At 39.6% G+C, this 12,185-nt stretch overlaps 1 protein-coding gene across 4 annotated transcripts in view; it reads right to left on the minus strand.

Annotated features, from left to right (window-relative positions):
- FSTL5 (follistatin like 5) overlaps positions 1–12,185 on the minus strand; it is a 318,510-nt gene that overhangs the window by 149,534 nt on the left and 156,791 nt on the right. For all 4 annotated transcript variants that reach the window (XM_075421652.1, XM_075421651.1, XM_075421650.1 and 1 more), the window contains one exon: positions 1,234–1,430. In XM_075421652.1, the coding sequence (XP_075277767.1) occupies positions 1,234–1,430 (197 nt within the window). The remainder of the gene's footprint in view (positions 1–1,233; positions 1,431–12,185) is intronic.

Genomic DNA, 12,185 nt, shown 5'->3' on the forward strand with positions numbered 1-12,185 from the left:
CAAAGTCCAACTGTTTTCAAGTGGTAAGTAAAGAAGGATTTCAAATTCAGTTTCTTTAGACTGCAAACCAATACGCTAATCACTATCGCATTGTTTCGAGTGTTAGTGATATATATCTGTGAGCATTAAATATAATTTGCACACCCATATCTGTGACTCTTATGTATGTTTTGTATTCACTTAGTATACTCAAACACAAAAATACTATTTGTAAAATATATACAGGCACCAAATTCCCTTGGAGGCTGAAGTTCTAAAAGAATCCAAAGAACAGCAGGAAAACTTACAGCAGGAAAACTTAATCTTATAAAGTACAAAAAAATAATATTTTAATTGTTTTTTTGAAATAGGTAGTTTGTTATTATTTGAAATTATATTTATATTTGCACGCAGCCTCTGATACTGGAAATTGCCACTAAAATCTTAGAAGTTAACTATATGGAAATGGTAACTCCAGCCTAATACCTTAGGTATTATATATTCATTTGTAAATATTTCTTAACACTGCCATGCAAATTAAAACATAGGATAACAATCCACAGTGGCATCTAACAAATCTTACTTGTCTTGAATTTTCAAGTGGCTGCCCATTATCAGACTTTTTTATATAGCTCGGCCACGATTAAGTTTCTCTAACATGGACTTCTACGTTATCAAGTAAATCAAAGTACATTTTCCATAATAACACTCTTTAACAGAGTTAACCCTTCTAGGTAGATTAAAGCTAGTGCTGTCATGCCTACCAGAGCAAAAATTATTGGTTTAGATCTGTAATTAGTTAAAGCTTGCTGTTTAGAGACTACCATGCACTCTCTTTTCAAGACTACTTCTGCACTTCTCTAGCCCTAACTTGTATAAAGTAATAATACTTGTTTAGAATTATAGAAGTGATTTAAAAAGTCATTTTAGTTGTCTTCAACTTCCAAAATACCTCTATACAGTTGGACTTTACAATAGCATGCTGTGGATAATAAAACGACTCGTGATCAAAGCAACTCATTGTGTTCTAACCCCCGAAGGTATATCCCAAAGCACTGTATTCAAATTTCTGGATAATCACTGCAGAATTTTTGAATAATTCAGCTTCTCTAAAATTTTTGAATGAAGTTTTCCACCTCTGAGAGTCATGTATTTTCTAAAGTAAAAGCATCCTAAGGCACCATATTCATGTGTGTAATTCCCAAAGACAACTGAATAGCTACTGTACTAATGGAAACAAAAGCTAAATCTTACCTGAGATAATTCACTAGTATCCACAAGTCCATTGTTGTCTGAATCAAAGTAATTAAACATTTGATCTACAAGAAGTTTCTTTAAAGCCATTTTCTCACCAACAGTTTTATCTTTTGATTGTGCAATGTATCTCCGATTTTGTAGATCCAGTAACATATTTTTCACTTTGGTATATTCAGTAGGTTTACATTTATCCCCTGAAAAGAAAATACACAACACAAGATTATTCTGAAGTTGATGTCTTATCGAGAGTTTAAAAGTAAATTTAAAAAAAAAAAAAGGAAAAGCAGAAAGTATTAACTTCCTATAATAATACCAATAGAGTTGCTTTATGAGGCAAGGAATTAGTTCTGTAGTAGTGTGATCCATATTATTTCCTACCTGGTCTTCAGATTAAGGCCAAAAAATTATCGCGTTTCTAAATACTTTCTTTACGCAAAATTTTCTGTGTGTGGAAACTAAAGAAAGTTTTAACAGTTTTCAAGCCTGCAGTTTTTTCATTTAGATCATTCTGGAAAGGTGAATCTATCTGAAGATTTTTTAAAATGCTGCCTTTGGTCAAGCATTTCATATAAACATTTGTAAAATGAATATTGCAATGTATTATATGCAGTAAATCTGCAAATATAATAGAAAATGATACATTATAAAGAATCTAATTCATAATCATATTTGACTTCAGAAAGTAGAAATTGCACTTGAGTGCTCATGAGCTAGCTCTACGTTTTCATTTACTAGACATACCAAACTTATTTGAACAAGACAAGGTGGGATTGCCAGAGGAAGAGAAATGATACCTTTGACAAGATCTAGTTTATTTTTTCATTATCAAGTCTTCTATAAAGCGTAAAACTCTACAGCAAATGTCCTACATATAGTGATTACAGTCACTACTTATTCTAAACCAAAGTACGTCTAGTATCCTCTTGTATCAGTTGTTGTACACTTTGAACAGAGAAACACTTTAGAAGTTCTTGTTTTTATTAAGGTAACCTTAAAATTTTTTTGATAAGTTGAAGTATGTAAATGTGGAGCAGCAAAATACCATGTATTCATTGCATATATATATTTATGGTTAGCTACTACTCAAGTTAACCTTAAGTAGTGAAATTCAAGGCTAGAGCAACACACTGATTAGCAAAGTAAGCTATGTTCCGTTCTGTTTAGATGCTATGATGATGATACAAGCAATACAGAGAAACAATTATTTACCACAAAGAAGCTGCTTAGGCAGTTGCTTTATTTTGCAAGTGGACCCCATTCAAGAAATGTCTCATTTACATGTATGAGACTGGAGTTTACTATTTTGGTGTACTTAACGCCATACATGTTATAATGGTGACTGTACCACTATGTACACCTCCAACACCATTTCATAAGTTAGAGAGAGAAAAAGCTGCTAGATGCTTCTCAGTATCCTAGTGAGATACGGCTCTAGAAAAGGACTTCTACAATAGAAGTTAAATTGTGGAAGCAGACAAATTGCTTTTAGGAATCAGAAACACTCTAGCATTATTTTTTTTCTTCTAAAAGCCACTGCTTGTTATGCAGCTGCCTGAAAATTCCAACTGTAGTAACAGAAACAAACAAAACCAAGCTGTATTTAACGGACAGCCTAAGCTACACATAGTGTTTGCATATTTGCCCTAAATTGCCAGAGGCATGGAGATTGAGGACATACAGTCTGGAAGAGTTGAGTTCTAGGTGAGTGCATTTCAAGCACCTAACATAGAAATACTCAGCAGGGAAACATGTTTATTCCTTAGCCATTCTGGAGCTGCAGTTAGCAAACATTTCCATCCAAATGGAGGAAGGCTCCAGGTGGTGGGGAGGGAAGAGAGCACTTAACTTCAACATACTCTAATTCATTTGGGTGAACTCCAAGAGACTGGGCCAGGAAAACAAGTATCATCTTTGTCTCCCCTAGATAACTGTTCTGGCTGCGGTATCCTCAGGGAGACAGAGTACGGTTTCACTCTGGTGCAGCTGAAGTCTAACACCATTTCACCTATACTCCTGGCAGGGGAGGAAAGACAAATTCTATTTTTTAGATACTATACTGCTCAGACCTAGTTACCACGTCCAGATTTTTAAGCCCTGTAAATTACTTTTGATCAAATAGTTCTCTTCCTGCAATTCTAAAACTGCAAAGAGGTATTTCTACCTTAGAGGTACACAACATAAGTTGTTCATTTCTTAATAATATCTGTCAAATCCTGGATTTGTCACGGTATCTTTGATGAGTCACTTTAGGTCTGAGTTAGACAAAGAAATGGAAAATTAACAAAAAAGTCACACTGAATTTTTTTTTCCTTGAGTCACAAGACAGAGTCTCTCACTTTAATGATTGATCAAGAATTGAGTATAAGTTCTTAACTCTACAAAGACAATAATGATGTTGATGTTCAATGCAATATTAAATATTATTTTTTTATGAAATATGGACAACTTTTGCATGGGTTGCACAAAGATTTCCACATAAGAGATTATACAAAGCAGTGTAAATTTAAAGAAATAAAATAAAATTTATGTATCACATGATCATGAAAAGTATTGTAAGAATTATCGGCTTTTCCTACTTTTAACCCAAAAGAGAGTTCATTTATAAATTAAGAATAGAAGGTCGTTAAACTTTTAGTAAAACTCTCTGCCTAGTAAAGCTACCACAATATCAATGTCAATAAAATATCTTAAGTTACACTGCATCAGTATATGTATTCTTTATACTATCTCATGAACAAAAGAACATAGCTTCCTAACAATGTGTTGCTAAAATCTCATATAGGTGTTCTGCACGAAGACAATTTTTATCTTTCCTGCTTCTGTGATATCCTTTGGAAATATTTTCAACCTGAAAAGCAGCTCAAACTTATGAATAGGTTGTATTAACTCATAACAGAAAATATTAATGTCTCTAATATTAATGAAAACAGAATTAAGGAAAGATGATGTTATTTAATTATGCAAAAAGTAGCGTTTTATAGATACTGAAACATTAATCACAATGGGAGCCTGTTGAAAACCAGCTGCAATATAAGGTGAATACAGTTCACAAAGCAATTTCATGTCTCTACAACCCATCTTCAGCAGAGGATTATTTTATACTTAACAATGGTGTTAAAGTCTATCCTCTTTATGGAGTTTTTTGCACCACGTCTGTAAGATAATAGCTGTAATTTGCTGTCAGTGTGTGCCTGCTCACTCTGCAGATCAAGCTGAGTTAGTCTCAGCCATGATCGTCGGTTGGCTTCTAGTGTATATTTTTTATGTTCGTTAGAGCCCAGACTGATTCTTCTAGTGCTTCGCTAACTTGTTTGAAAGCTAGACCTCATGATGAAAGTACCACTAACAGCTTTTGGAAAAATCACTGCTGACTATCGCTTATAGTTTGAAAGAGATGCTATTTTGTTTCTCACTTATCTAAATAGGTTAGTCTGACCCCTACAACAGATACCTGTTCCAACAGTAGCTTCATACTCACTGCAACCACACTGTGCCTTGGTTCTCTCTAGTACGGAAGTAGTATTCCCCTATCCCCTTTTCTCTAACGGATGCCAAAGTCATCGCACATGAGCACATGCTTTGCATATAAGGAGGAAAGGACAATACTTGAGCATTTAAGCTCATTGGCAGTACTCTACTTACCCTGAAATTAACTTAAAAAAACAAAAAAAATAATATTACAAATAAATGCTTTGGTTTCTGGTGCCCTAGAATTTGGGGGTTTTTTAGTGATTGTTGATGACGCATCATAGTAACTAATGCTAAGATATCCTGAATTCTTTTTCCTTCAAACACAGTGCAACATTTATCCATCTGACAAATCTTGGGGCGAGTGCAGATGTTCAGTGGTCTGGGTAGACACAAGATACATGCTGTGCATGATGAATGGTTGGTTACCTTTCCTGTTCTCCTGTCTTGTCACACTGCTTGAGAATATCATACTTTCATACTTGTGATAAAAGGTAGGTGATGTTCTTAGCTATTATAAATAAAAGCAAGCATAGCTAAGTTGTTTCAGAAACTGGTGACAAGAAAGTGTTTTTTTTTTAACTGCATCAAATAAAAAAAGAGATAGTAGGGAGAAAACTATTGTCTACTCCTTATAGTACATATATTTACATAAACACAGATAATTTACACTCTTCAAAAAGAGCCTGAACACTCTACAGCAATTGTACCCCGAAGTCTACATACAGTTTTCTCCTACTACTGCTTTAGTTTTCATTATGTCCATCAAAGTAATCTGTTGTAACAGAATTATTATATTTTGATCTAACACCCACCTTTTAAATGTTACTATGCATTCTAACAACAGATTTCAGGCTGGTGACAGATGAACCATCAGTTTATGATCAAAGCTAATTACAGTTGTGGTAAAACAGGTTTACACAGCTATACCACACTAAAACATTTTCACTTTATACATAATTCAAAGCAGTCTTTACACCAAAGACTCCACAGACTTGAACATAAGGACAAACCTGTTGGATGGATGCAACTGACAGATAAGGGGATCACAAGGAAACAATGAGGCACTGCTAATCAACACAATGCACAGCTTCATTAACAGATCACCCTCTGATGTCACTCTCATGACTGCCTTTTACTGTAATATTCAAGGAAATGTGAAGCAGATGTTTAAATTACATGAACAAGGCTCTGTTTACATGAGACATCCCCCAGGCTTGAGTAGTAGCACAGAGAAGAATTTAAACTTGCTTTATTTATGTCCGAATTTAGTAAGCATTACTTGTGAAATAGTTGTCCAATGACACACAAATGGTGAGTGGGGATTAGAAGTATGACAGCCTTTATAGTGAGGAATAGTAATTTATGCTTTACATAACTGAGAAAGACAAACTACTAGGAATATACAAATATTACTTCTGAAAAGACTTATGAAATTTTACATAACTATCTACATACATGAAAGAGTAATCTACACATTGTGCATAACTTACTAGCTTCATTCAATTTTTTAGTACCTTTTTTTTTATTTGTAAACCAGGCTTCCTACACAAATAAATAGTTAATTTCTGAAAAATTACTAGAAAGCAGTAACAGCATATTCTGTGTTTTCTTGTTCTTTTTTTGTTTGTTTCATTCATGGAAAGGACTAATTCTAATACAGAGCAGATTTTGTCAAAAAAAAGAAAATGACACAAAAAAACCTCTGCTATTATTAATTTTACAAGTGTTCTGACATCCTCCTTGCAATCCAAGAAGGTGTGCAGAAACCTTAAAGAGACAAAGCAAACACACGGAAATCCAAGTGCCGTTCTCCAGTCCCATGCCCTGTAATTTCTGAAATAGTGCTAGTCCTAGGGTTTTTACTTCATTCAAACTCAAAAATGGTAGAAAAGTGGAAACACTTGACTGTTTCCTTCCATTTGGTAGAACACAGTTTTGCAGTTGTATCTCCGTTACCTAGGAAACTGCTGCAAGTTAGATTTTGAGTGCTATTGTCTTCCTAGACAGTACTGAATAGGCAATATTTGCTCAGAACACAGAAAAATCCCTCTTATTTGACAATTTTTTCTGTAATTTGCAAAAGAAAGATGTATATAAAAAATAACCAGTTATTTATGAAAATCTGCCAAATGAATATACACATTATTCCTAACACCTGTAGAAAAATATTAAAGAATCAGCTAAGATAATAGTTTAGGAGTCACTCCTTCATCCAAATTCAAATTTTTGTGTTACATAGTCTTTGGAAAAATACTGGTATACATAGAGAAGGAAAGAAAGAACATATAAATTCAAAAATGCAATAAAGACAAACCATCAGATTTCTGTTCTCAGTTCTTCCACCACTTTTACGGTTAATACATGTATTTTAACCTTTTCTTGCCTTATCATCTCCATCTATACATCAGGAATAACTCTTCTATCAGAGAGCTATTGAATCGCGAATATTCACGGAGTGTCCATCTCCATGGAAGTCATCAGCTACTGAGATACAATTAGATTTTAAGGTATTTTATAATTTCGAGCTGAGCTGTATCCACATAGCACAAATGGTTTGCACAAAGCCATTTTTCCTTCAAAATTAAAATAACCTCAAATCTACAAGAAGTGGCAACTAGTTTTCAGTGGACCATACTGCATATGAATAATTTTAAGTATTCCAAAAACAACATAAACAGATTTTTTTAAATGGAATAGACCTTATAAGCAGCAAGCCTATTGTTAATCTTCTACATGCATTTTGAATGTATTCAGAATAATCTAATCAACAATTCCCTGCAAAATTACAGATTAAATATTCCATGGAGCAAAAATGAGAAATTAATCCAAGAAAACATGCACATACACATATACAAATTTATACAGCTATGCACATACGTGTTCATATGCATATATACAACCCCATACACAGGATGAAAAAGTCACTAGAGAAATGGTCTTATACCAATTCATATCACTTCAATTTCAAACATAACACAAGAGACAACTTGAAGGTCTTCATACTTTCAGCTGTTTTTCAAGATTCAGTCTCTATAGATGAGGCATGAAAGCTGTAATCTTACTTATCACATAATTATAGAACAGCTTTTGATGGAAGGGACCTTTAAAGGTCATCTGATGCAACCCCAGTGCCATGGACAGGGACATCTTTTACTAGATCAGGTTGCTCAGAGCCCCATCCAGCCTAACCCTGAATGTTTCCAGGGATGGGACATCTACCACCTCTCTGGGCAACCTGTTCCAGTGTTTCACCGCCCTCATGGTAAAAAATTTCTTCCTTATATCTAGTCTAAATCTAACCTCTTTCAGCTTAAAGTCATCATCCCTTGTCCTATCACTACATGCCCTTGTACAAAGTCCCTCTCCAGCTATCCCATAGGCCCCCTTCAGGCACTGGAAGGTTGCAGTGAGGTCTCCCTGCAGCATTCTCTGCTGCAGGTTGAACAGCCCCAACTCTCTCAGCCTTTCCTCATAGGAGAGGTACTCTAGCCCTCAAATCATCTTTGTGGCTCTCCTCTGGACCTGCTTCAACAGCTCCATGACTTTCCTGGGCTGAGGGCTCCAGAGCTGGATGCAGGACTCCAGGTGGGGTCTCACCAGAGTGGAGTAGAAGGGCAGAATCACCTCCCTCGACCTGCTGGCCGTGCTGCTTTTGATCCAGCCTAGGATATGGTTGGCCTTCTGGGCTGCAAGCGCATGCTGCTGTGTCATGTTGAGTTTCTTGTCAACCAGTACCCCCAAGTCCTTCTCCTCAGGGCTGCTCTCAATCCATTCTCCGCCGAGCCTGTATTTGTGCTTGGGATTGCCCTGACACATGTGCAGGACCTTGCACTTGGCATTGTTGAACCTCATGAGGTTCACACAGGCCCACCTCTCAAGCTTGTCCAGGTCCCTCTGGAAGGCATCCCATCCCTCCAGTGTGTTGACTGCACTGCTTAGCTTGGTATAATCAGCAAACTTGCTGAGGGTGCATTCAATCCCACTGTCCATGTTGCCAACAAAGATGCTAAACAGCACCAGTCCCAGTACTAACCCCTGAGAAAAACCACTCATCACTGGTCTCCACTTGGGCATCAAGCCATTGACCACTACCTTCTGGATGCGACCATCCAACCAATTCCTCATCCATCGAACAGTCCACCCGTCAAATCCATATCTCTCCAATTTACAGAGAAGGATGTTGTGGGGGACCATGTCAAAGACCTTCCAGCAGTCCAGACAGAACACATCCCTAGCCCTTCCCTTGTCCACTGATGCAGTCACTCCATCACAGAAAGCCACTAAGTTGGTCAGGCAGGACTTGCCCTTGGTGAAGTCATGCTGGCTTTCTTGAATCACCTCCCTGTCCTCCATGTGCCTTTGCATAGCTTCTAGGAGGATCTGTTCCATGATCTTCCCAGGCACAGAGGTGAGGCTGACAGGTTGGTAGTTCCTGGGCTCCTCCTTTGTACCCTTTATAAAAATGGGTGCAATGTTTCCCTTCCTCCAGTCACCAGGGACTTCGCCTGACTGCCATGACTTTTCAAATGTCATGGAGAGTGGCTTGACAATGACTTCAGCCTATTCCCTCAGGACCCTGGGATGCATCGCATCAGGTCCCATAGACTGCTGTATGCTCAGGTTCCTCAGGTTGTCCTGAATCTGGTCTTCCGTTACAGTGGGAAGGGCTTCGCCCCTCTGGTCCCCATCTTGCAGTGCATCAACTTGGGAGGGGCAAGGAGAGAGGTTGCCGGTGAGAGTAAGGCAAAAAAGTTGAGTACCTCAGCGTTCTCCCCATCTGTTGATACAAGGTTGCCATTCTTGCTCGTCAGGGGGGATACACTTTCTTTAACCTTCCTTTGCTGGCTGACTTACTTGTAGAAGCCCTTGTTATTCTTAGCATCCCTTGCCAAGTTCAGCTCCAGCCGCCCCTTGGCCCCCCTGACCTCATCCCTACACAACCGGGCAAAATCCCTATACTCTTCCCAAGATACCTGCCCCTGCTTCCACTGCCTTTGCAGTTCCCTCTTGCCCTTTAGTTTGACCAGCAGGTCTCAACTCAGCCATGCCCATCTCTTCCCTTCCTTGCCTGACTTCTTACACCTGACTGAGGACTTACAGGGGACTGAGAGCTCCTGTGCTCTATGGAAAGCATCCTTAAAGATCTGCCAGCTCTGTTCTGCCGTCCTGTCCCTGAGGACCATTTCCCAGGCGTTCCTACTGACTAACTCTTTGAAGAGCTGGAATTTGGCTTTCATAAAATTTAGGGTCCTGACTATACTCCTCGCCTTTCCCATATCCCTCGGGACTGTGAACTCCACCAATGTATGATCACTGCAGCCCAGGCTGCCTCCTACCTTGACGCCACCTATGAGCTCACTTGCATTGGTGAACATCAGGTCCAGTATTGCATCCCCTTGGGTAGGGGTGTCAATTACCTAGTTTAAAAAGTCATTCTCAGTGCATTCAAGGAATCTCCTGGATTGCCTACCTCTCATTGTGCTACTTTTCCAGCAGATGTTGGGGTGGTTGTAGTCCCACAGCAGGACGAGAGATTGCAAGTGCGACGCCTCCTGAAGCTGGCAGAAGAAGGCTTCATCAGCAGGCTCCCCTTGATCAGGCAGCCTGTAGTAGGCACCCATGACCAGGTTCCCTTTTTCCCCTCTGTCTCTGATCCTTACCCATAGGCTTTCGACCTGCTCATGACTATTCTTCAGGGACAGCTCTTCACACTCTATTGATTTCTTGATGTAGAGGGCAATGCCTCCACCCCTCTTTCCCCACCTGTCCCTTCTAAACAGCCTATAGCCATCGATAACCATGCTCCAGTCATGGGATTCATCCCACTAAGCTTCAGTAAAGGCAATCAGATTGTAGCTTTCTAGCAGCACAGTAGCTTCCAGCTCTTCCTCTTTGTTTCACATGCTGCGTGCATTCGTGTAGAGGCACTTCATCTGGGCTGTTGGCCGTGTCACCTTCACAGGGGAACCCCCCTTGTTTCCCTTGGAGTGTTTCACAGAAGCTTCTTTGTTGGCTCCTACTGCCTCAAGAGTTCCCAACTCATTTCTGCAAGACTTTGACTGTGCTGCAGTGTCCACAGCACTTCTTTGGGAAACAGGCTGAGGGCGTGTACTAGCACCCCATCCCTCTAACCATTGTGTAGTATCACCCCATAGTTTGTCACTGGCAGGCCCAGTGTGTTCCCCCTCCCCCTTCACATCTAGTTTAAAGCCTTGCCAATGAGCCCTGCAAGCTTCTGAGCAAAAATCCTCTTTCCTCTTTGAGAAAGGTGGATCCTGTCTAATGCCGGCAATCCTGGTGTTGTATAGTCCAGCCCGTTGTCAAAACAGCCAAAGTTGTGTTGGTGACACGAGCCACAGAGCTATGTATTAATAGATTGGGTCTGCCTGTTCCTTGCAACATCACTGCCCACAAATGGAAGGAGTGAGGAAAAAATGACCTGTGCCCCAGATTCCCTCACTAGCCACCCCAAGGCCCTGAAGTCTCTCTTGATCACCCTTGGGCTACGTACTGCAACTTCATCCTCATCCACGTGGAAGAACAGTAGTGGGTAGTAGTCCACGGACTGCACTAGGCTAGGGAGTTTCCGAGTGATGTCTCTCACTGGGGCTCCTGGGAGGCAGCAGACTTCCCTAAAAGGAGGGTCTGCCCAGCATATTGGACACTCTGTTCACTTCAGAAGAGAATTTCTTACAACTCTGACCCTTCTTTTTTCCTTGTGGATGGGGTAGTAATACAGGGGGTGGGTCTTTCTGTTCTCAGCAACTGCTTTGGTGCAAATGGATTGACACCCGCATCATCCACTGACCGGTCCTCCACAGCTAAAGCCTCACACCTATTGTGCAGAGGCACCTGGGGAGGAGTGGCGGGCAAGGAAACTGTTCGCCTGCTGCCCCGATTTTGGACTTGTTTCCACTCGCCGCTTCCCTTTAAGTCCCTGCCTACCTCCTGGTGTGGGGAGGATACTGGATCCCTTTGACCACAGCCTTTTTCTGATGGAAAAAGAGGTTTGTGTGTTTGTTGTGTTTTTTAAACCAGGAGGAGAGGAAAAAAAAAAAAGGAGGAAAAAAAAAATCACATTCTACAATGCTATTCATCTTTGAGGCACAATTATAGTACAAACTAAAGCAGTTTAGAGAAATCTGAGCTACAGTGGACCAAGGTCAGTAAGTGTACATGACGAAACTTGATTTTAGCCGGCCTAAGCAAGAGACATAAATAGTGCTTCCCAGGTTGAGCATCATAGCTCTGTACTTTTTCTCTGTTTTCTTTATCCTTCCCACCGAGACAAAAGGCAATATGCCAGTTTGGCAATAGAAGGAGGAAAACAAGATTTATAACTTGAAACTAATGTAAAGGAGCATGCCATTTGCCTTTGAATCCACACCAGATTTTAACCTAACCATACTGCTCTAGCACCAGCATAAATATGTGATCAGGCTGGTAAGTCTTAACAACTTCATGTATCACTTCCAGGT

This window comes from Opisthocomus hoazin, chromosome 5, assembly GCF_030867145.1.
Source record: "Opisthocomus hoazin isolate bOpiHoa1 chromosome 5, bOpiHoa1.hap1, whole genome shotgun sequence".
NCBI classification, from domain to species: Eukaryota; Metazoa; Chordata; class Aves; order Opisthocomiformes; family Opisthocomidae; genus Opisthocomus; species Opisthocomus hoazin.